This window comes from Enoplosus armatus, chromosome 6 (assembly GCF_043641665.1).
Source record: "Enoplosus armatus isolate fEnoArm2 chromosome 6, fEnoArm2.hap1, whole genome shotgun sequence".
In the NCBI taxonomy this organism is placed as follows: Eukaryota; Metazoa; Chordata; class Actinopteri; order Centrarchiformes; family Enoplosidae; genus Enoplosus; species Enoplosus armatus.
Window position 1 is genome coordinate 5,548,660 of NC_092185.1, and position 25,072 is coordinate 5,573,731.

General features: G+C 40.8%; 2 protein-coding genes across 4 annotated transcripts; both read right to left on the bottom strand.

Moving 5' to 3' along the window:
• Window positions 1–2,910: 2,910 nt before the first annotated feature.
• Window positions 2,911–8,636, bottom strand: rfwd3 (ring finger and WD repeat domain 3). Of its 2 annotated transcripts, none has more exons than XM_070907937.1 (12): window positions 8,353–8,636; window positions 7,755–8,032; window positions 7,588–7,631; window positions 7,101–7,298; window positions 6,900–6,991; window positions 6,365–6,479; window positions 5,636–5,873; window positions 5,004–5,154; window positions 4,604–4,780; window positions 4,125–4,339; window positions 3,562–3,776; window positions 2,911–3,054 (listed from the first exon to the last, which is right to left on the bottom strand). In XM_070907937.1, the coding sequence occupies exons 1-12, from the start codon at window positions 8,634–8,636 to the stop codon at window positions 2,911–2,913; spliced, it is 2,151 nt and encodes a 716-aa protein (XP_070764038.1). The 2 variants fall into 2 exon arrangements, with proteins under 2 accessions (XP_070764038.1, XP_070764037.1); XM_070907936.1 differs by having other exon boundaries at window positions 7,588–7,643.
• Window positions 8,637–11,491: 2,855 nt separating this feature from the next.
• On the bottom strand, window positions 11,492–22,107 carry LOC139286698 (mixed lineage kinase domain-like protein). 2 transcript variants are annotated; one of them, XM_070907589.1, is made up of 11 exons: window positions 22,043–22,107; window positions 19,512–19,965; window positions 18,381–18,479; window positions 17,063–17,240; window positions 15,672–15,772; window positions 15,451–15,586; window positions 14,993–15,077; window positions 14,750–14,892; window positions 13,811–13,860; window positions 12,574–12,714; window positions 11,492–12,133 (listed from the first exon to the last, which is right to left on the bottom strand). In XM_070907589.1, exons 2-11 carry the CDS (start codon window positions 19,957–19,959, stop codon window positions 12,066–12,068), a joined length of 1,449 nt encoding a protein of 482 aa, XP_070763690.1. In that variant the 5' UTR covers window positions 19,960–19,965; window positions 22,043–22,107; the 3' UTR covers window positions 11,492–12,065. The 2 variants fall into 2 exon arrangements, with proteins under 2 accessions (XP_070763690.1, XP_070763691.1); XM_070907590.1 differs by lacking the exon at window positions 22,043–22,107 and adding an exon at window positions 21,951–21,983.
• Window positions 22,108–25,072: the final 2,965 nt, after the last annotated feature.

The window sequence follows — 25,072 nt, forward strand, 5'->3', positions numbered from 1 at the left end:
GAGACATTTCAGTCTGGACGAAAGTGTGAGAGCCTGCCGCTAGTTACAACATCAAACAGTCCACTCTGATAACTTTAATTAAAAATAACTCAGAATTTTTATTAACTTTGAAGTCGTACACAAACAGTTGGTAGCAAATATACATATATACAACTTCCTTTAGAAAGAAAACAAGGAAAGTAAAATTTACAACAACAACAGAGTGTTTTGGCACTTAATGTTCGGGCTCAGAGGGGAAGTAGAGTTAAAAAGAATCAGACAGAAGATGATATAAATAATCTGTGGTGATGGACTGTGAGAGAGGTGACCATTAAAATTAAAACAAAATCCAACTTGTTCAAAATGAGAAGTGAGGCAAAAAAAACTTGGAAAAAATTTGGGGTACCGGTTTTCTTGTTTTTTTACGGGGAAAGACTGAAAATTTGTGGTCACAGAGACCATTCTGAGTCTGAGGTTTCAGTCAGGTTTAAATCGAAGTGTAGAAAATAGTTTGAACTGATTCTGTGAACCAGTTCTTGAGGATCTGGAGAGCAGGCATCGTAAGTTTTTGTCTATCGGCTAAAAATTCACAGGTCACTTTTACATGGCACAGTATCCTGGTTTCTATCAGAGAACTCAATGAAGCAAAAGTAGGTTTTGCAAAACCAAGGCGAGGTCTTATCCAGATCTCTGAAAGCAGGATATGATGTATACATGTGCAACATAACCGGGATACTCAAAAAACATGTAAACAATCTCAGTGTTTTAGGTCACAGCTGAAAAACCATGTGACTGTTGGCGATTTCTGACATGGACTTCTTTCCCAGCATCTTCCCTGAATTTGAAGAAAAGTCTGGTATCTTTGACTGGCCTGGACACAATTCTTTCAAAAGGAATCTAGCAGTGGATTTTCAACATTGTTCAAAGATTTTGAATGTTTTTGTTGTCTTTGAATTAAAAACTAGTCTCTGTTCAGCACCCTTGTCTCTAATCTCAAAACATCTTTGAATGTTTCAACTTCCTGCTCACAACAAATGCTAACCCTCACCAAAAATAAAGAAGTCAATAATTATCTATCACAGTCGTTCAGGTCTGTCCAGGTACATACAAATTAACTTTGACCAACTGCTGCCTAGAAGGAGGGAAATCAATCTAAAAAGTGATGACACGATTTGGAAAATGATCAGTAGTGATGTACAAGATAGGCTAGCTGTAGTTAAATCAGTGGTAATGGTCCTTTAACCTGTTAAAAGCTGTTCCTTCAGGAGGACCATGCCTGTGGTTTTGCATGATTTAGCCTTTTTACTACAGATCCATCATCCTTCACATCACAGATAACCATCCTGCAAATCATGCTGCTGCGCTTTAGACATTTTGATGCACTCTTCCATTAGTTTCTATTCATTTCTGGATGATGTGAAAAATCTATTAGCAGATTCTTGCTTGAGTTGTTTTATCCATCACAGTGAACATCACGTTTGAACTCATCTTTGTTACACTGCTATTTTCAGTAGAGCCCCACCAATAACATATTTTTCATAAACATTTTTGATAAGGACCCCTTTAAGATTACTAAAGAATTGTACTGAAGATATGAAGTGAGAAGGACATTTTACAGTGTGAAAATAAACTCTGGAAGACAAACTATTTAATGCAGCCACTGTTTCTAAATGACCTCAAACACATCTTTGTCATTTCTTAAAACCGATAGATCAATGTATCTGTGATAAGACAGAAAACATCGGCTGATATCAATACTGCCAATATATTATTCAGGCTCTAGTTGTGATGTAATGCAGTGCAGATTTTTCTAATTAATCTGTGCTTGCTGCATTACCATGGAACAATAATGTAGCAATTACAAAAATGAATGCTCACTTGATTACAGATTAAATAACTATTTTGATAATTGATTAATCATTCAAGTCATTTTTTAACCAAAAATATCAAATATGTCCTGATTCCAGCTCCTCAAATGTGACAACTTTTCACGTTTCTTGGTCTTTTGTGATCACAAACTTAATATCGTTTATATTGATGGTCATACTAGCAAGAAATCTGAAGACATTCAGAATTTGCAATGGGCATTTTTCACCCACCATATTCTCACATTATATAGACCAAACAATTCAGCGATTAATCAAGTCAGTGATCAGCTGATTAATTGATAATGAAAATAGTTAGTTGCAGCCCTAAACTCAACTTGTGATGCATTAGACAACTAAAACTCTGCTAATTGATTTTCATACTATACAGAAGTGAACGGGGACCAATGGCTACATCAAAAACCTAAAAAATGTGCAGCCTGAATATGGTGATAAAAGAGGTCAAGTATGCATTGTAGTTATTTGTAGTTGAAGAGCTACAGCTGGTACACACACTGGTATGTCTGTCATTGAACTGCAGGACTGACCCCATTTACCTCCAAAGTATCACTTCCATCAGACTAAAAACACCATCTCACTCCGATAACCACCAACAGGTCGAGCCTTCAACCACTTCAACAAGCGTGTTGACGTTGACATTAACGATTTGGTCTTTGACTCATGTAAACACAATCTTGTTACTGGGAGCATGGTGCAGCAGAACCTCTCTCAATCTGGCCAATTGTCACACACCTGACTGAGGCGTCAGTTGGCTCTCTGTGCAGGTCAAAGGTCACCAGACGCAGTGACGTGGATGTTTGGTTTAAAAAAGAAAAAACTAAAAATGATAACGGTGAATTTGAAATGTTTCCTCAGATCGATCACTCCCTGTAAACGTCTAAACGCACAGATAAAAGTTCAGCAGCATTTGAGGACAAGTAAAGCAGTTCCACACAGACCGCATCCTGTCCTTGTGCTCTGGGACTGTGTGTGGTTTCTTGTAGTCTGGTTTCTGGATGAGACCAGCAGCACACACACACACACACACAGAGAAAGTCCTTCTTGTTCACTCCCACCTGTAGAGCTTCAGCATCTTCTCGGTGAGCGAGGCCAGGAAGTGCTCGCTGTTCACCGTGAACGGCGTGATGTCCAACACCGGGAGGTCGGCCGGAAGCTTCTGGAGCAGAGAGCCACTGCCTGCATCCCACACCTGACGAGGAGGAGGAGGAGGAAGAGGAGGAGGAGACAGATAAAGTAGGAGGAGGGAGACAAAAAAGTTCAAAAGAAGATGAGAAAGAATGTTATCAGGCAACTTTTGTCTCGCAAGAGAAACCATAAAAAACCTGAATAAAATACATTTAAAATGTACTGAGGCAGATTTGGAGTCTATATACATATATAAATGAATAAATAAATAATTTATTTTATATTAAAGAACGTCTTTGGGCATCTTTATGATTTTTAAAATGACAACAAACAGTAAAAAAATACAAAGAATAAACTAAACAAAATAAAGCAAAACAAGCTCTTTTAAGTAACCCCCACAAAAAATGTAATACGCTAATTTAAGGAAAGTAATTAGGCAACTTTGGTCTCTTTAAAATGACTAAGGAAGTATGCGACCATTTTTGTTTTTCATCAGGAATGAGGTTTAGTGGAAGTCCACAGACTACTACTGACTAAACTATCCTGGCACACACACACAAACAGGACTGACCATGGTTGAGTTGGAGGCCTCGTCCCCGGCACAAACCAGCATCCCGCCTCCATCTGGACTCTTGAAAACGGCATTCTTGGTGAGCAGCTTGCAGGACGAGCCGGCGCTGAACGTCTGCACCGGAGAGCAGGAGCAGCTGGGCAGCTGACTCAAGTCCTGCTGAGGCGTCCTGTTCAGAGCCATCAGGACGCAGCGCAGAGACGGGTTGGAGCGTCCTGCAGGAGAGACGGGACACTTCATACATTACACAAAAATCATCAGTATGGGGATTTTAAGAGCCTTTTTTATAACCTTACTGTATTTGGACTAATATGTCTGCATGTATGTATTTACGTGTGTATGCAAGTTGGCTTATGTTAAGTATTAATGTAACATGTAAGTTTTACGTTTGTCTTTTTTCCTTGTACAGCAGTGTGTAATTTCTGGTTTTGAGAAGTGCTATATGTCATAAACTTCATTCTTATTCTTATTCTTCTGGTGAATCATCACGTGTTCTGTTCAGGCAGGTGTGGGGTCAACATCACTGTTTAGCTACATTAGCCTGGTATTCTTTGAGGTGTCACCTGGCCTGTAGGTGACCAGACAGTGACGGCTCTCCGTCTCCACTTGGATGTCAGTGCAGCCGGCGGTCTCCAGCGGCAGGACATGCGGCCTGTATGTGGTCTCGTTGACCTGCTCCCAGAAACACCCGCCCTCCAGAGAGCCGGCGATCAGCCCGCCGCAGGGAAACAAGCTGGACGCCGCCCGCGGGACATAGCACAGAGACGCCACTGGACACCTGGAAACATCAAGACTACTATTAACTACTATTGTCCTAGTGGACCAGTGGTCGACCCTCTTAGACCACATACACACTAAGACAGCTAAAACTAAAAACATATCTTTTTTGACCTTCCATCCTCACCACGCCAGCATTTCACACTAAAAACTGACCTTTTCCAAAACTCTCTTCAAAGAAAATAAGTCTGAAAACACCTAAAAAGTGTGTGTGTGTGTGTGTGTGTGTGTGTGTGTGTGTGTGTGTGTGTGTGTGTGTGTGTACCTGGAGCGTAGCGGCTGCAGCTCCTGAACGTGTGTGCTGGTGTCTCTGGTGTCGTAGACGAGCACAGAGCCGTTGCTCAGACCTGCGTAGACGTAGTTACTGTTGTCCAAACACCAGCAGCAGCTCCATACAGGTTTACCTGCGTTATAGGTCTGAACCACCGTGTTGGTGAGCAGACTGCAGCACACACACGCACACGCATACACACGCACACACACACACACAGTCAGTCCACTTATCACATGATAACATCTTTCATTCCCATCACCTCTGAAATGAAATCCAATAATATATAAACTCATATTATTATTAAAAACACACAAGAAAAAACACAGTAAGGTTAGATGTCTCCCTGTGTGTGTGTGTGTGTGTGTGTGTGTTTGTGTGTAAGTGTGTGTACCTGGTCAGTTTGATGGTGTTGTCCAAAGCAGCAGAGAGCAGCAGACTGTCATTCTGTCTGTTGAAGGACAGACCTCGGATCTGTTTACTGTGGATGGGAACGTACTGACTCGCCTTCATGTTGACAACACTCACCTTCTTCACCCCACAACCTGAAGGAGGAGACAGAACCAGTGAGAGGGTGAGTCAAATAAGTGGAGGAAAGGCTCATATCATTGTGATGTCTGCACAAATCAGACACCATCATCTGGGTTTTTCCTGCTAGATCAAGTGTTTTAGTGTGTTTAAAGTGTGTCCTTAGGAGGGCGCTACAGCAAAGGCCGCGGGATCATTCAATTCTAGGGTTCACTCTCTGAGGAGCCAGAATATGCTCCATAAATGTAATGCCTATCTGTCGCACCGAAACAGGATGTGAATGCTTAAATCTGTCCGTCGTATGGTCTTAAATGGAAGAAAATGGAAACGGAGCGAATATTTGTAGGACAGAAGTGTAATGTGACCAAGTTTCATAGCAGTCTGTCTAGATACGTTGCTCTGGACCAAAGTGCTGCACTGAAAGGTGGATTAAACGATACTGCCGTCGTTAGGGCTGCTAATGTGCTGCTAATGTGCTGCTAATGACGGGCGTCTCACCAGGCACCAGTGTGGCGTGAGGGGACGGCTGCGAGGCCAGCAGGCAGCTCAGAGGTTCACAGTAGGATAAAACCCTGGAGCCTCCGGTCTGAGACACCAACACCGCCTTGGAGAAACTGTACTGGGCCGTCCTGGACTGAGACAGACCGAGGAGGAGTGAGGTTGACGCCGAGGAGGACGAGGATGAAGAGGAGGGAACTGAGCTTCTACCAGCCTGGGCCATCAGAGTCCTCAGCTCCTACACAGACAGGGAGAGAGAGGAGGGAAGGTTTTAACCAGAAGACATCAAGAGGAAGGACAGACATGTGAATGACAACAAGTTCACTGGATGTCTGTGCCAGTTTTTCAGTGATTCATTTTATCGGTTGATTAATTATCTATAGTTTATCTTTTTTTTTTTTTACCAATTGTTTAGTAAATACTGTCATGTATACATCAATCATGACACAAATAATGATAATAATATGTAAAAACCTACTTACTGTCATTACCCATCACATAATTTATTGTATTTTAAATGTATAAGATAATATACTGATTAGACTCAAACCCTGAAAAAGAAATTATTAATTAATTATTCCAGTGGCACCCTCCATAAAAATCCTTTTAGGATCCAGACTAAAGTGTACCGAAGGGACCTTTTGTCAGTCAGATTCACTTTAATCAGAACTATGAACAGAAAATAATAAAGTTTCAGGAAATTAGAAAAGGAACAGTTGTCGCCGATACCTGAAGCTCTTGTTGTGCTTGTCCATATTTGTTGGTGACAACCTGCAGTTTCAGTTTGTACTGAGCTGATTCCAGTTCAGCCTTTCTCCTCAGAGACTGCTCCTGCTCCAGAGACCTATATATATATACACACACACACACACACACACACACATGAAATGTTATATATGAATCAACCAATTACATTACTAACACTTTACTTACATAGTAACAAAGGTCAGGTTGTGTTGGTATTGCAGAAGAAATAAGACAGATGCATCAATGGTCGTTAGGACAACTTTCAATAAAATATTGCTAATAAATACACATATAATTCACATTTACTGCACTGCAAGATGGTTACAGCCAAAATTTTGCCAACCCCCTTTCAACCCTACAGGGGACGGGTGTTTGGCGCTAAAAGGGTCAACTTTGGGTGGAATATACTTAATAGTATAAAAGTATAGACTAACTCTTTCACTGAAGTTTCATCCAGCTGAAATGAAACTACCACATCTCATTAGCTTATCAGTGAAACAGAGAAAATATCACTCACTTCTTTAAGCTCTCTTGCTCGGAGTTGTCGAGCGCTCTCAGCTTTGGAGCGTACAGCAGAACGATGTCTGAGCGCTTTGCTTTCTTGTTGCACTGAAGAGAAACAACAGAAACACATCACACAAGTCCAGGTGTGACACACATGCTATGACACCAGAGGGGGAACTTTCTAACTTCCTGTTATTACAGTAACCTCACTGACCTGTGGACATTTAGCGGCCGGGCCCTGAGCTTTCAACCAGCGCTGGATGCAGGTGAAGCCGAAGAGATGTCCGCAGCGCAGAGCAGACAGTCTGTGTTCGCCCGCTGTTGTCCATGCTTCAAAGCAGATAGTGCAGTTGTCGCCTTCGCCCTCTTCGCCGTGCGACGACTGGACAGAAGCCGAGGCCACATGGACCGGCTACAGGTGGACATGATAAGAGTGTCAAGCTACATGGACACTAAAACATCATAAACTGTGTCATAAAATGTGATCAAATGTGACAATGGAAAACAAGCTAACCGACGAGTTAACTTCAGATACTAGTATTCGGTAAAATGTACTAATTAGCTGACCGTTAACTCCTTATTAGCATTATTACAGTGACTATTCATAATTTAAAAATAGCTCTAGCAAAATCTGTTCTCTGCAAGAAAATACAGAAAACTAGTACTAGAAAGAAGAGAGATGAAAAAGGTCTAAACATTACCTGGACATCCTGATTTTGAGCTTCTGTCCTCTCACCGTCTGCAACTGAACTGGAGTCTGAACACAGATGAAAAAAAGAAATCACACTTGACTCTCAGAACACAACACAGACTCTGTACTGGTCTGTGAAAACCAGTTAACAGCAAAGTAAATACAGGTTATACTCACTGGTTGGAACGGCTTCCTGTGGTTGTGCGTGTTGGGTGGAGACGTTGAGACGAGGACTAGCAGGCGGCACGGGGGGGTCAACAGGCTGCACAGCAGCAGGTGTGCCCTCTTCATCCCCCACCTCCTCCTCTTCCTCCTCCTCGTCAGACTCGCTGACCTCTGTGGTGCTCCCGGACTCGGGTTCAGCCACGCTGGCAGCCGGCGCTCGGAGAAGGAAGTCTGGAAAGCCTCTGGAGGGTGCTGCAGTCTGGCTGGGGTAGTGCACTCTGAGGCCCTGCCTGGAGCAGCACACACACACACACACACACACACACACACACACACACACACACACACACAAACACAAACACACACACACACACACAAAGGTTTAACATCAGGAAGACTCTGAAGTTTCTGACAAAATACAGCTGCTGAGGTGAGACTCGAGGGTCTGACACTGTGTAGAAAGCTTACAGCTGAACGGAGCTAAATGTACAGGGGATTAGATTAGATACAGCTATTTAAAAAATGGTATTATACTTTTCTCAAGAGTATGCAAGAGAAATATCAAAGTCACGAGGCATAAACCAAGCCTTTGTGCCTTAGCTGTGGGTACCTGAGTCTCCTCCGTATGGGTGCCCCCTGAGCTGCTGAAGGTGTGGATGCAGCGCTGCCCACCGCTCTCTGACTGAAAGCCCAGGTGGCAGGAAGCCTGGGCGGTGCACGAGATGCTGTCTGTCCTCCTTCATTGTCATCATCGTCATCCTCGTCCACTTCGGTGCTGCTGCCAGAGTCTGAGATTATGTGTGGTGCGTTGGCGTCCTCAGCTGCAGCAGCAACTGGCTGTCTGCTGCCTCTTCCCTGCATCTCCACAGGGGAGTCTACCTCCATGGCCTCCATCTGCACAGCAGCACAGTGGGAAAGAATACAGGTTAGACGGTTTAATCTTAGAGTTGATCTGCCAGCACATCGAGTCAGCAACCAGACAGAAGCCCAAGGCTTTGAGGAGTCACAGGTTAGCTAGTTCTGTCACAGTGTTCCTTCTTTAATTAAAAAACCCTTTTAGGTCTTAAGTTTAGATTTTATTCTGTAATGTGTTTAGATGTATTTCTTTAATTGTAATTAATGTCTTTAACAGTGTGTTTTTTTGTGGTGTTTGAATGACCTGATGTTTGACTAATACATTTTACAAATGTTTGTTTGCACTTTATGAAGCACCTTGAAACCTTGTTAAGAAAAGTGGTACAAAAAAAGATTATATTATATTATTGTTGTTATTATTATTATTATTATTATTATTATAGTCTTAGTACATTTAACTGTTACTCCTGCTGCTATTTAACACACCCTCTTAAAGCTGTAGTCCTGATTTTCATGTTGACATGATATTGCCACACTTGTTGATCCTGCTCCACAACCAGGAGGACAGGGAAAGTCTGCTTTTGGGATTGATGAAGTGTAACACACTATAATTTAAGGTCACTCTGCATTATCATCTTGGAGACAAACATTTCTTCCTCCGTCTTTGAAAGTGGAAGTAAAAAGTTATTTTCAGTATAACAAGAAGCTGCAGGAGCCTCACTGCAATGGAGAACTGGGGACAAATCTACCCTGGTTCATTTCTGCACACTGGACGGTAAGGATGCAATTACACGTATACAGATAATTAACAAGTCTTTAGCAGACAACCAACCAGCTGTTCTTCACAACGCTTCTGAATACCTCAACAGGTGCTCTCACAGTGGAGCCAAATCCAAATTACAATCCAACTAGCTGCAGAAAGTCAAAAGTTACACAACCTGCATGTTGTGCTAACTAGCTAGCTAGTGTTGCTTGGCACAGTATACAGTTTTAGAGGAGACAACCCGCCCCGCTGAGTATGGCTGTGTCGGACTGTCAACCGACAAACAAATTTCGTTTATAATGTATTAATCTATCTGTTATCTGTGGTGTCAAATACCTCCCGCTGCTCTCCTCAGGACCAGGTGTTGCGTTCTTCGGCTAAGCACTGAACTAGAGACCGAGGTGGCCGAGGCCTCCAAATAAAAACAGAGCTAACAGCAGCTCCTTGATTCAGTACAAACGTTAGTAAACATGATTTTTAATGTGGCTTCTTAGTATATAAGCAACGTTATAGAATAACATAGAATAACAAAAAATCGATTCTGTTCTGATCCCCAGGTAACCACGGACGCTTGAGATAAAATTAGCTAGAACTGGTGAGGCTGTAAGGCTGTCAACATGCGTTTAATACCTTCAATCGCCCTTCTATTAAAGTCAATTAGCGAATCAAAGTCAATTTATATTAACAATAGTGTTGTTGCTGCAAAAACACGCAGGACATTAGTTAGCTTGCTTGGCTCGTTAGCGCGGCTAGCTTGTTAGGTAACCGACTTGGCTCTGCTCGGGATGTAGCAGCAGCGCGGTGCGAAGCGGACACCTACATGTGTGGAAGTGAAGATTTAACAGCTGCCGATCCCGCTCTGGAAGATCACACAAGGTAACAACATGGCTCCGAAGAAACAAATCAAACGGCTTGTGGTGGGTTTGTGGGCTACTTCCAGTTCACACAAGAGTGTCAACGCAGTCGGGTCCCGCGGTCAGGGATCGAATCTCCCGGCGCCAGTTCACTCTGCCCGCCCCATCCTGCCGCAACGTCACCGCCGAAGATCGTATGTTGGAAAGATGAATCATACGAGAGGCTACTGGAAGTCACAGGTGGAAGAATTAATTTGGAGAAGATCCTGGTTTTTGTATTATAAATCATAATCAACTTTATTGGCCAATTATGTGTACATGCACATAAAAGGCATTTGAATCTGTTTTTTTTCCCCATTGCTCTTAATGTACTTACACAGGAATACATAACAGCTAAGAACAAGAACAACAAAGCTGGACAAATAAAGTAAAATAATAGTAATTTTTAGTAATCTTTGTAATTCAAATCTATCCAGTGAATTATTTCATCTCAATGTGGATGAAGATATCTGTGTCTGTCTTTGTGGACTTTTATTTTGTTGTGTGTGAAATAACAATTACATTTTGGTCTGATTCAAATTCTCATGTTTTCAGTGCCACTTATGTTAAACACAACTTTAGCCTTTAAAATGTCAACATGACCAGTGGTGGAAGCATTTGAAATGTTACTTGAGTAAAAGCACAAAAGTACCAGCATAAAAATATACTTAAAGTACCAAAAGTAAAAATACTAATTATGCCGAATGTTTTTAAATTATTGATGCAGTCGTGTCTACATCTCTTTAATGTTGCAGCTGGTAAAATTGGACTTAATATACTGCCCAGCAGCTTATGAATTTCCACTATGGGATCAATAAAGTCTTATCTAAACCTGTAATAATACATCATCATAATTTACAAGGTATTTTTATTGTAGCTGGCGATTTTAACCAAACAAACCTCAGAACCGTCTTACCTAAATTCCACCGGCATGTCCTCACCCCCAGCAGGGGAAGCAACGCCCTGGACCAAGACTAAGAGTGGTGATGCTGTCACTAAACATTTTGCTGATATCTTAAGTGAGGTACGTGTGCCTAAAATCACACTGATGCTGGAAAGGAATGTTCTGGTAAACAGTTTCAATCTGTAGCTGTTATTCTTCCCCACTAAAGGGTGTTCATTGCACTTTAACACAAATTATGCCTGAAATCAAGCAGTGACTTTTTGGACAGATATTGGAAGCAAAAATCCTTGATTTCAAGGGTGCATTGAAAGGAGTAAGAGAAGGACAAGTCAAGGAGGTTTTGTTGGTTTGTTTATTGTTTTTATTTGGCAGATTTTAACATGTAAACCTCACTCCTCATGTTGCATCACACAACTTTTATTCGCAGAGAGAATTTGTGGTGAACATGAAGGCTAAAATATAGAATTAAACTTGAACAAAAAAGAACTACATGAAACATGTAATTGGTATTTTCTAAGAGTTTGAAAATGTGATTGAGTTGGTGGAGGTGGAGGCCTTTTCAGTTTGATGAGATGGAGTTACAAGAACTAGTGTTAGTGACAAGTCTGTACCTGTATTGTCATCTGTGGGCTCTCCACGTTACCCTGAAATTACCTCCTCAGCAGGTGCTTGAGCTCCTTAACATATAATCATTAAAAAAACATTTCAAGTTACCATGCTGTTAGAACAACACACAAAAATTGTAAGAAGATGCATAAGAAGTTTGATTTTTGCAAACAAATCCCTGGTTTGAACAATATAAGATGCTTATCCAACTGAAATGCAAACGTATGGCTTCTAGTGCCTTGTAAACCTTTTGTGTGGATTATATAGACGTTTTCAGCACGTTACAGGCCAGTTTTATGGCTTTAATTGTATTTCCTCTCCTCCTTCTCCTCTAACTGCGCCACCACGCTGCGCAGTTTATCCACCAGCACTGTAGAAGAGAAAGATAGTCACGGTATCAGTAGTATTGTTATTGTTAGAGACATTTTTTGTGAGTATATTTTTCACAATTACTGAAAAAATATTTTTTTTTCTTTTGATTTATGAATGAACAACAATTTGTGTGATTTTTATTTGTATCTATTACGCTTAATTATAAGATATTGATCACCAGTGATCGAAGGAAGGAGTGGAACAGAGTTTACGTGAGCAAACATGTCGGAGATGTGTTTGACTTCACATTAGAGTCAGCTGTTAGGGGTTAGATACCTTTTACAGTGTAAACAGTCAAAACAACAACTGTCTCCATAAAGACTTTAAAATTCTACACTGAAACCTGTTCAGACTCATTTGTAAGTCAGCGTCCGTAAGATACATTCTCTAAATGTACCTTAAAGTTAACACATGGTGATGTCAGTGATTGTGAGTTACCTCCCGCTGATGGTCTCTGGAAGCTATCATGGGCTCGACAGGCGTTGATCAGATGTCCCAGTGGTTCAGGACAGTCGTCAGGGAGTGGCTCCTGAAATTTCTCTTCACACACTTTCTTATAGATTTCATGATCTGGCAAACCTGGAAGAAAAGTTTAGTTTAGTCGTATTTTTAGCCATGCTAGTGGCGTGGCTCTCGGGATGTCGGTCTGACGGTCAGTCCACCGCTTTGGTTCAGACTGAAATGTCTCAGTTGGTAAGTATCGGATGGATTGCCATTTTGTACAGACATTCATGGTCACCAGAAGATGAATGCCAGGGTGACCACCTGACTTTTCATATAGCGCCATCATCAGGTCAATATTTCAATGTGTCTAACACTTTGGTTTATGACCAAACGCCTGCAAAACTAATGACTTTCCCATCAGCCTCAGCTGTACTCTGTGTTTAGTGCTAATTAGCAAATGTTAGCATGCTAACAAGCCAAACTAAGATGGTGATCATGATAAATATTACATCAGCATGTTAGCATGCTGGTTTATTTAACAGTCACCATTTACAATTAAAAACAATTAAATCAGACATAACTTTCAGCTAATCTGTATCTGCTGTGTGGGATGCAAAACCAATGCAGTGAAGCCAAACAATACAGTACAGTCCAATGTAATAAATAGCAACTTATTGAGGAGCTGTACATTTAAAATGATGAGAAATATTTGAAATTAAACTTCAGCTTCAGCAGCATTTATCGTTGGATCACCTGATTTCTTGGACAGACTTTAAATCTGACTATTGACTATTCCTGTACCTGCAGTGGTAAGATTTAAGTGAATTGTGGATCCTTAAGCTTAACTTTGCTTTTATGCCATATTGTTATGTAAGATTATATCTAATACTCTAATGCTGGTTTAATTCCCTTTTTTTAACCTTTCATAATTTCATCCATATCCTTTATTTGCAGTGTTATAAGTTTTGATGTTTGTTTAAATGTTGGATTTTTGCCTTCTATATTGATGATTATAAATTACTGTTTCTAACAGGCAACTTCAAGATGGCAAATTATGTCCCTTTGAACCCATTTTAAGCAACATGACTTCATGCTGACTACAGCCGCTGTTCTCTGTGAAAACTTCCAACTTTTAACAGCTGCCCCTCAAGTTTAAAGGAGGCGAGTATTTGATGCTAAAACCAGTAAGTTTAGGGTTGGATGCTGATTTCTGTGTTCTGCAGATACGCACCTTCAAAAGGTCTCCTACGGGTCGTAACCTCCCACAGGACGATTCCAAAGCTGAAACACAACATTTACAAGTTAATGAGGATCATTTTTTTATTCATCTCCACTGAAAAATGTGTTTTACTTCTTGCTGCTTCACTGTGCAGAGTTTTCACATTCATCTGCTGAAGGAGGAAAGTTTCTCTGTTTTCCTTAAATCTCAGTTGTTGTTTTTTTGACATCACAAGTTTGGAGCTAATCAAGGGTCCAGTATGAAACTTAAACAGTGTGATGTGGAAACTTGAAGCCTCCAGCGCACAAACACTGAGAATGGACTTTTCAGTGAAGTAGGAGACATTTTGCGTCCAGCAGTTAAACTTTTGTAATGAACAACAACAATAATGACAAATTTGATTTTAAGTGCCTTTCATGTAACACAAAGACACTTAACATACAGAAATCAAGCAAAAAAACTATATAAACCAGGTTGCCAGGTTTGTGTTTATCCCCTCCAGCAGGACACTTATTTTGTCTTTTTACCTCTTTTATTCATCATGAAGAGCCCATCATGAAGAAACACCTACCTTTTAGAAAACAGCTACAGTGCATCTGGACCAAAATTATATTTATTAGCAACTAAACAGAATTTATAACTGCAGACCTGATGGCTTATTCGAAAGCAAAAAAGCAATGAGCATTTACTAATGAATCACCAACACTGACAACTTTCTTATTACCAAATAGAAATGATAAATACCAGTCAAAATGATTTTTCACAACATGCCAAACCAAAACATGTACTTATTAAGGGCTTATAACTGATCTATACAGCATTAGTAAATGATTTATAAACCCTTAATAAATGGTGACTCATTAGAAAGCGGCCCCACATAATTGAACAAAAACAAACATGCATTGTAGGTGTTGAGCAGCTGAGCAGAGTGACTCCTGGCTGGTTTCTGACCTGTACATCTCACACTTTTTGCTGTAAACGTGGTTGATGTTGTTGAGCGTCTGCGGAGAGGAGTAGCACAGGGACCGGATCTCTTTGTCCCGTGTTGACTTTTTCAGCGACGTCTCGGTCTTTGCCAGTTCAAACCCTCCCAGCTGAAAACAACACCACCAACAAGAAATTAATTTTCACCAACCCCTTAAATCCAACTTTTAATGGGCCCTCAGCAATCCCAGCATGCATTGCGCTCAGTACCTTCACTCTGTAGCCTTCAGCCACCAGGAACTTGCTGCTGTTGATGCATCCATGGACCTTGGATTTTTCTTCTGTCTGGTGCAGTCTGAGAGACAACAGTGATAATCATCATGATGGTACCTTAAATAATAAATCAAACAGATAGAATTTTATTTAAAGCTGCACCAGTCAATCTTTTTTATATTGTCATTTAATCAAATGAGTGAGAAGGGGTTGCCTGTAGTTCTGAACTCAGAGCCTCTTTAGTTCCTTGTGTTGGGTTTTGAGCAGGTTTTGCGTTCAGTCTCAGTGTTTCCAGCAGCAGCAGGAAGCAGTTTTCAAGCTGTGATAAAGCCACTGTACACTACCTGCCCAGCACCACACAGCAGGCAGACACAGTTAGAGACTAGCTGGTGAAGAAAGGGGAGCATTTGAATTTGTCAATGAACCAGACATATAACTAAACACTGTAGGCTGACCGGTAGAGTCCTTGTGCTGCGTCCAGACACATACGAGCTTTCCTGGTCCAGGACAGTCTGCAATCGGAGTCCAGAACCTGACGGAGACTTCCCTTCTCACAGTACTCCATGATGATGAGGAACTGAGGGTCTGGTCCTACAGGCAGCCACAAGGATACATCACATGACTATAAATTTAAAGCTGCTCTGCGCCTGATATTTACAAGCTGCAGATCACTCACCTTCCTCATCCTGGACGCAGATTCCAAACATTCGCAGGATGTTGGGCGACTCAAATCGCTTCATGGTTTCAACTTCCTTATTGAAAACAGACCGCACCTCCCTACATATGGAGAAAATGTTTATGTTGACAACCAATATGGGACAGCTACGGTATGTCACATACTTATACATACTAATACACAGCTCAAATATAATTCAGCAGTCACTGATGGTGTTGGAAGAAGAGCTTTTACTGCAGCTGCTCTTCACCCTTTAAACATCCACCATCACTTTTAGCTCGTGGTCACAACAGGAAGTGGAGGAGGGAAGTTTCTTGTAGAGTTGACACAGTTTTTGTGGCCACAGTCCTATCAGCTCTCAGCAGCGGTAAGTATTTAGATCTTTTACTTAAGTAAAAGTAGCACCGCAGTGTAGAAAGTCCTACATTCAAAATTTTGACTTTCTACACTGTGTGGTGACTTGCAGGATGAAGTAAGAGTACCAAAATTAAAGTGCTCACCATGCAGAATGGTCCATTTCTGAATAGTGTATATCACATTATGATTATAATGACTGATGCATTAATACGCTCATCACTTTAATGTTGCAGCTGGTAAAGCTGGAGCTCATTTTAATGACTTTACTCTGCTCACTTTCTCGCCTCTGCACAGCTGACCAATCACTGCGTGAAGTGGGCGTGAATGTTGGATTGTCGGTTCTGGAAAGTTACAGACATTGATGGACACAAGCTGCTAGTATAGTCAGTCAGAACGGCTTCGCGGATGGTTGAAGAAGCTCAGAAACCCCCTCCCTCCACACCTTTCCAACGTCTGATACACAGCTTTTCACTTTTCATGTGAACAACCAAGTTCCACACTATGAATGTCTTCCAGGAGGGACTGTCTGAAAATGTGTCATATTTAAACAAGTTAGCTTTTTACCTAGCCTTCCAATGTGGTCTTTTGGATCAGTAATAGACACTTTTGCCTTCCGACATGGTCGGAGAACAAATTATATGAAGCATAACCCCGCCCACAGGTGTGGTGGGAGGAGGTTTCCGAAGGTATTCTGCCGTCCGACAAGCAGTTCTGAGGAAGCAAACAAGCGCAAGTATGAACGGGGCAAGAAGCGCATGGTTGACAATAACATTTCAGTTTTAATGCTGAATTGCGTTGCAGCAGGGCTTTGCAATCTGTACAGCATGCAACACCAACACCAACCCAAAAAAAACCTTTAGCCTCAGGAAGAGAAAGGATCCCTCCACCAGTTTGTCTTTTAATGGATGCTTGAAAACATTGAGTCTACACGTGAATTCAAGCCTCTGGGATGGCAGATAATGGTTGACTCTGATTGACTTTATGCAGGCAGAAATGATGATGGTAAGAAAAAAGTATTGAAATGTGGCACAGACCTTGGGCTAGTGTTCACAGGGTCAATGTATCTCTTGATGGCCACCATGAACCCGTGGTACTCTCCTCTGTAGACCTCTGAGGTTGATGTTATCATGAAGGGCTCTTTGGGATATTCGTACTTCACCTCGTCAGGTTTGATCACCCGGATGACCTCATCAGTGACGCTGGGCTTATTCACTGTAAAAACACACGGTCACAAGATATTTTTTTAGTTTAGCTCAGTAGAAAAGGTCAGACTCATTTGCATAGGGTCTCACGCCCCCATTACACCACCTCATTTGCATATGAACTGGATGAAATCACAATTACGTGATTATGTGAGAAACACATACCGTCAGAGTTATACCGGTCAAAAAGCACCAAAAACCGCACATACTTTAAATTTGTTAGAGGGTGATAATTTTAACATCTAGTCAATTGTGTCTAAATCGTATAAAAAAATATTTTTGGTCTTTGCTGCCAACATTTTACATTTTTGTTTTACATTTATTTTCATAATATTAGTACATATTAGACATTGTCATATGTGGAAGTGTCTTCAAGTCTCTGTGTTTGTATTGGTTCACATAACGAAGAAATGTCGCCACACAAAAGGAAAATAAACTGCGTCCGTTGTCAGTGGAATAACCTGTGATCAACTCTGTGATGAGCAAAAGGTCAAAACAAAAACAATATGTATGTATTGCTCTGTGGCGTATGTATTAAATATGTATTGCACTCGTGACATTTAAGGAATAAATAATGAGGTAGTAGTTGCTGGCTGTGTAGTGAACCAACACACACACACATGGAACAGCTTTGATTCAAGTAAACGTGCTCAGAAAGAAAAACTATTTTACAGGTTATAACATGTTTGAACTGGTTTTGCTCAAGGTGTTGTATTGTGATTGTGCTGAGACACTATGTGCATTACGTAGGCTACACTCACTGTCAGTCTCAGCCACTCTTGTAATGAAGAACTGCATTAAGAATCCGATGCACTCAGGATAAATGAGAGGAATACACTGTTGGAGTTACAGGAAGTTGTGAGTGTTTTTAGACATGGAAAAAATCAAATCCACTACATTAAAGTTTCATCTTATCTCATTATCTTATTCTATTCCAGACAACGTGAGCTGAGGAAACTGTTGGATGAAACAGGAAAAGAAGCAACACATCTACATCAGTATGACAGCTACTTCTACTGCAACAGCTTCTACTTGCTGCAATAACAATAGTAATGCAGTAGCTTGTGTATTTGTAGATTTGTAGTAGATTTCGTAACAAATGTCCAACAAAATCTTGCTGCCTTATATTAAAGTGTTTTGGTGTACTCACAGAGCTCCACAACCTTTATCACGTTGATTTTAACAAGTTCGAATTCTTTCAGCATGGCCTCTGTTTTCTCCTTCTGGACCCTCATGTAGTCCAGGAGCACTGAGGAACAAACAAACACTGATGAAGGAAAGTCAGTCAGACACTGAATCCTGTCCAGCCTCTCTGCTCTCACACAGGGACGTCAGCTTATTGAGCTCTGACTGAATCTCACATCTTACATCAGATCTGGTCACAGTGAGAAACAGATTCAAATTTGGTTAAATGCATTTTGTCTCGTGTCGGTGAGGAGCAAGCGGGACGACAAGGTTCAGGAACTGCAGAAGTTTCCTGTGTTTTCTTTCCCACCACACTTCAAGGGTGAAGTAGGAGGAAGTTGATGATATTCAGAAATGGTGTTTGTGTAACATTCTTGCATTTGAACAATTCTTCTGTTACTTCCGTTAGTTTGACCAAATGAGGAGTGTTGTGAAGCTTTTGGTTGACCTATTAAAGATTCTCAACACATCTTACTTCTATCAAACAAAATGTGTTGCAGTGCTTCTGTTTGACCAATCTAACAATATACGATAGCTTACATTTGCCCAGTAAAGGCACAATTCTTTTTAAATCTTGCTTTTAACCATTCAGCAAAGTTCTGTGCCGCAAACTCCACCTCAGTAGTCTGCAGCCTAGTTAAAAGTACAACTTCAGTTGTGTGTTATTTGTTTTCTGAGAATAGAGCTACTGTAATGCCGCATTCATGTCACATTGAAACTCTTGTAATTACCAGTTTTTGACTGTCAACATCCAAGTTGTAATGTGACCAGGAAACTCAGATTTTTCTAAAACTTTCAGTATATCTGAGCTGGCAGCAAACAAACATGGACTCATGTCTGCCAAAGTCCATCTTTAAGGTACTTAAAACCCACATTTAATGGACAAAGTGCTACATTATCAATGCACAGTATTATGAACTTAAGCTTTTGCATTTTTAACCATCTGAAAACAATGTGCATATAATTTATTCTAATGCACCTGATTAATATTCCTCTAAGCATTCAAGTTTTAAACATTCAAACTACAAGAACAAAGTTAAGGTCATGAAGACCTGGTTCCTGTTGTCTTTACAAAGGCAACATCAGTTTGCCTCACATGTCTTCAGCTCTGCGTCGTCCTCCCTCCCGTCCACCTCGTCTTCTTTCTCTCTGGAGGCCAGTTCAAACACCTGGTACAGCATGTTCCCCTGCTCCACCTGCAGAGCTCCAGACAGGACCTGGAAGGCATCATTGAGACGTTCGTTTACACTGTCGAACTCGTCTCCGTGGCTGCTGGATTTCAGGATGCGCTCCACCCATTTGGCCGCAGTGTATTTCTTGATGAGCTCCTGCGCTGATCTCAGAGTGATGCAGAGTTCCTGGAGAGCTTTTTCTACGTTGGCAGAGGTTTGTTCCAGCTCCCTCTGTTTGATGGACCTCACCAGCTCCTCCAGGGCTTTGACTCGGTGACCAACACGACGGCAGCGCTTCTTGTTGGCCTTCACATTCTCAACCAGGGTGTAGATCTGAGAGGCGATGGACAGGATGGGATCTACGAGGTCCATGACCAGCTGGAGAGACAGAGAGGAAGTTGGCTTATATGAGAATGAAATGGTATAAATCAGAGCCAATTAATTCAAATTTAAAGGTATGATATGTAACTTTTCCGCATTAAAATGTCTAAAAAACAACGGGACCTATGTTATATATTTTGTTGAGTTGTGTACTTTCCTCATCCCAAATGTTTCCAAAAACAAAACAAAATCCGTAATTTGAATCAAGGTAACGGTGCGTTACATTTGGTCGACTGTCAATGCCGTAATATCCCATTTGCGCATGCTCAGCGTTATAAATTTACTTTTTATCCAGTTTTAAGCCACATTTTTACAATACACTTTTTAGATCTTGGACGTTTATAACTATATATTTTAACCAGATGAAAGATTTTAATCATCATATGTCTGGATCTTTAATTATCAGAGAAACAAGCTGCGCAAACGTCAGTGGCAGCTCGGCTCGCAGCCCCTCCTGTGTCTGTCGAACAGCATCGGAGAAACACTGATCTTTAACATGAAACTGCTTTATTCTGTGTTTTTTACCGGTTTTAATCACCTGGTCTATTTGTTTCGAAGAGGAGGAGAAGTCTGCAGATGATTCGGTTCCCAGTAAAAACCTCCTGAACAGTAATCACTGAAGGAGAAGCTGACTGAGGATTCATTTTGGGGTGCATCACAGACAATATGGTGCCTCTAGTAAAAAAAAAGACCCCGCGACTCTGGAATATCTGCAGACATCACTGTGAGCAGTTTTCACGACAGAACAGGTCTGTAATTATCAGCAACTGGCTCTGTATTGAACTGGGCTGACATGAATTTAATTAAAGGGACGTTATCGGCACTCAGGTGAACTGAGCTGATGTTATGTGAAGTTATGTGCAGAGAAGATTTCCCACGGGAACGTCTCTCTCCAAATCCAATCAGGGAGGCCTGTAATGCTGAGCTGTCCTTTCAGGTGAGCGAGGAGACAGTCCATCAATAATTCATGCTGTCACTGTAAAATATCGCTGAGTCACTCTTGATATGTGGCTTTGAAAAATTGAACAGTTTGCAAATTTGTGTCACATTTTACTACCAAAAACAAAACCAAAGTTGATGTTGGAATAAAAATGTAATATTACACTGGAGATGATTGTCTTAAAACAAAATGTCCACTCTGCATGTTTGCTACCAGTAGATTCTCCTTTTTCAGATAGCTTTAGACTGAAATGGGAAGAAGGAATTGGAAGGACTATTTCTCATGATATTTGGGAGAAAGGGCGTCAACATATACATATACACAATACTCCAATCAATCAATAAATAAAACTACTCAAAATGTACCCATGTTTTATTCTACAACTACAAGAGTCTGAGGCTGTACTACGGCACAATGATGATGCTAACACGCTGGTGCTTAGCATGCGTAATGTTTACCATGTTCACCTTTTAGCATGTGAGCATGTTAACATTTGCTAATTAGCAGTAAATAACACAACACAACAAAGCAAGCTGCTCAATAAAAATAAAATGTAGTACTCAGTAAAACCCTACTGTGTAGTAACTGTAGTTAAAGCCACTGTATGTGAGTATGTATTGATATCTTGTTTGTCTGATTTGTTCTTTATTTGTTTGGTAGGTAAATACTTGTTTTTGTTTAATCTGGACAGTTTTTTCTTTCTTCTCTCCCTCTGTCCATTCATTCAAATGAGCAGGTAAACTCCACCTTAAACCCAAACCAGGAGCCTCTCCTCAAACATTCATGTTGGAAGGTGAACGCAAGAGAGGTAATTATCGCTCTCTGACACCCTGGAGGGAATAACATGCCTTTGTGTTTGTGTCAGTTCTCACCAGGTTCACCCAGTGGCAGATCAAATCTCAGGGTGGGTCCCTGTGTGAAATGTTTGTCTTCAGCAAAACTGCAAACCAGCGTTACAATAAAGCTTGTTGTAAAGAACTACTGTAGAGAAATGACTAATTTTACTCCTGATGTATACAATCTGAATCTGCAGCTGACTAACCTGCTCACAGAGTCGACAACAACAGGACACACAAAGAGCTGTCAGCAGAGGAGATTACTGTAGAGACGATCAAAAACACAAAGATTATTTACCTGTAGGTGGATCTCAATGACAGCTTCCCGTGTCAACCCAGGTATACGTTGCGTGAGTTTGCTGGCAGAAAATGAAACTGCCTCTGTAGCCTTTAGGTCCTCCCTCTGCTCCTCACTACTTCCTGTTCCTCTCTGACAGTTACAGTCCTTCCCCCCACTGAGTGTTTTTCATGCTCCTCTGCTATGACGTCCAGGGTTTATTTATCTTGTCCTTAAAGCAGAAGCATAACTCACTGCAGGGGGGCGGAGGTGCAGAGCACAAGAGGTCTGAAGGGTTCATGACTATCTGTTATATTGATTATCTGTCAGGCTGGCTGGCAGTGCGGTGTGGTGGAGGAAGTATTCAGGTTTTTACTTAAGTAAAAGTACTAATACCACATTAAAAAATGCTCTGTTACAAGTAAATGTCCTGCATTGAAAATGTTACTTAAGTAAAAGTATGTATATACTTAAAGTGTTAAAAGTAAAAGTAGGAAAATGCCCTCTGTGACTGTTATACTCTTATACAGTATATCATCGGATTATTATTACTCATGCATTAATGTAAAAGCAAACTGACTGTTTGATTTGTAAATATTTTGAAAATAGTGAGAAGTGAGCCCACAGAGCCCAAAGTGACACAGTCCAAACCTCAATATAATTAACAATACATTACAATTATTACAATAAATAAAAGGAAAAGCACAAAAAACAACACAGACTATCTCTATCTACTTGTTTAGCACATATCATACACAGAGACATACGCATTTTTCATATAAAACATGACAAACCTGCTAACGGGTCTTTAACATGCGCTTGATGGCTACATGTTATATGATGCTAAAGCCTGAGGCTAAAGCTAAAGTCAGCTTTGTCACCTGTTGATGATCCGTGTAGAGGGCATAGAAATAAAGGAGCAGCATTGAACTTATAGATATACATAATAAGTTACTTGCACAAAGAACACAAAGTTTACATTTGCGCTTTATTATTTTCATTCACAATTGATGATTGAATGTTGATACCACACAGGCCAAATGTATTAGTTTACCTTCAACTTAACTGAAACATCCAATTTCTTTTTGACAGCAGGGCAACGAGACGGTAAAAGTCTGTTTTATCTGGGCCGGTGAATGCACTCTAGACCTCATAGAATTATATAGTTTAATGAATGCTGCCAATAAAACAATAAACCTTCAAGCTTCAAGCCTTCAACCTGCAGAGACCAACCTGTGCAGGACAAAGACCCTGTTTGTGTCCAGTGGGATGTGAACTGAAGGAGTTTAATATCTTTGGTCTAAATCTGTGATGTGTCTGACTATAAATGACGCCTAGAGGAGAGACAGATGATAACTTATCAGCCAGATAAAACGTCTTTTCTTTGACTTTCTTTCATGCACACACATACCTGCATTAAGACAGGCAGTTTGCATCGGCATCCACTTTACAGTAAGTAATCATTTCCTCTCGATATATGAATTAACTTAAGCTCCTGTTAGAACCTGTTAGTTAGTAGGAGCCTCAATGTGACCACTGATAGTTCTACATGTAGTATTTGTGTAATTTGAACTGCAGCAACCACCTGTGGTTGACGGGGAGGTCTGCAACATTAGCTGAACTCAGTTGATGGACTTTCCATCCAGTTCCAGTTCTAGTTTTTTCCCCATCAGTATCAACAAGGACATCTGAGCACTGTTTATATTTCAGTTTGGTTAAGTTTTAGTGATTTTTTTAGTCAGGTAGCGATGCACAATAAAAAGTACAGGCACAGTACTCATGTGGGCAAAAATCAGGAGCCAAATACTCCTTCCCAGTGAGTACCAGCCCATTCAAGCTCTGGGGAAACTGTGGATACCCCCAAAGATTGCTGCTGGCAGTGGGACTGTTTGTACTGAAAAGAAACATACCATCAATTCAGCACACAAGGCAGTTCAGTTAGATGCATTTTGATGTTGAAAATGAAAAAAAAAAAAATGTTCAATGGATGGAAACTGAGGTTTTCCTTTTTTTTTTGATTTTTCTCACTAGTAGGGATAAAAGCTAAGTTTGTTCTGAGGGTGGCATCTGAGAAAAGGCCACATAGCTTCTAAATTAAAAGGGCTAATTCTCCATATGGTGGCCATTTTAGGACATTTCATGTCCTAACATCTAGCAGTTGCTGTTTTATGTTATTCAGGTGTAATATTTGTACTTTTGTTACTGTTAAATTAGTTTTTTTCTCTTTTCCTTTTGTTGCTGTTCTTAACTCTTCCCCTGAAAGGCACTTCACATTTATCACTTGAAAACTAATCAAACAAAGAAGAAAGAAGCAGAATATTAGGTGTTTATGTATATGTATGTGTTTATGTAATATTAGGTATATTATGGTGCACTTTTGAAGCTCAGTTCAGAAGTTAATTTCATCTCAGTTCCATCTTCAGTTCAGGTTATCTTGTCTTTGATTATATTCAGCAAGTCATGTCAATTTTATTTATACAGCCTAATATCACAAATTTTCCTCAAAGGGTTTTACAATCTGTACAGCAGATTAATGTCCATTTGGTTCCGCGCTAACTGCCTCCCTGTCTCTCCAGCTGATCATGGAGGTCATTAAACCTTTCTGGAACATCTACAACATGTATGACAGGATGAAGACCAATAATGAGCAGTGCTTTAAATTCTTCCTGAGACTACAAGCCCTGGAGAAACTGGTGTTTTCCCACAAACTGAAGGAGCCAGACCAACTCTCTGATGATGTGAACGAAGCTTTGGAGAAACTCAACATGGTTCTGTCATCAGCTGGTGAGCTGTTGGGGAAACTGAACAAGACACACATGTTGACTCAGATGGTCAAATCCAGCGACTACAAATTGGAGTTCGACAAACTGAACACAAGTCTCAGCGACGCCTGCGTGACTCTGTTTGGGGCTCTGCATGTCTATCAGGGGGACAAGCTGGATGAGCAGGAGATGAGGCTTGATGAGCAGGAGAATAAACTGCATGAGCAGGAGAACATGCTAGCTGAACAGGAGAATAAGTTGCATGTGCAGGAGAGGAAGCTGGCTGAGC

Excerpts from the sequence above, each read along its gene's own strand:
- LOC139286698 (XM_070907589.1), bottom strand. The coding sequence starts at position 19,959 with ATGGACCTCGTAGATCCCATCCTGTCCATCGCCTCTCAGATCTACACC. Across the intron at positions 12,715-13,810 it reads CCGTAGGAGACCTTTTGAAG|GTTTGCCAGATCATGAAATC; the intron begins GTGCGTATCTGC and ends CTTTTCTTCCAG. Across the intron at positions 12,134-12,573 it reads CCAGAGACCATCAGCGGGAG|TGCTGGTGGATAAACTGCGC; the intron begins GTAACTCACAAT and ends TCTCTTCTACAG.
- rfwd3 (XM_070907936.1), bottom strand. The coding sequence starts at position 8,636 with ATGGAGGCCATGGAGGTAGACTCCCCTGTGGAGATGCAGGGAAGAGGC. Across the intron at positions 8,033-8,352 it reads CCCATACGGAGGAGACTCAG|GCAGGGCCTCAGAGTGCACT; the intron begins GTACCCACAGCT and ends GTGCTGCTCCAG. Across the intron at positions 7,299-7,587 it reads CTCAAAATCAGGATGTCCAG|CCGGTCCATGTGGCCTCGGC; the intron begins GTAATGTTTAGA and ends GTCCACCTGTAG.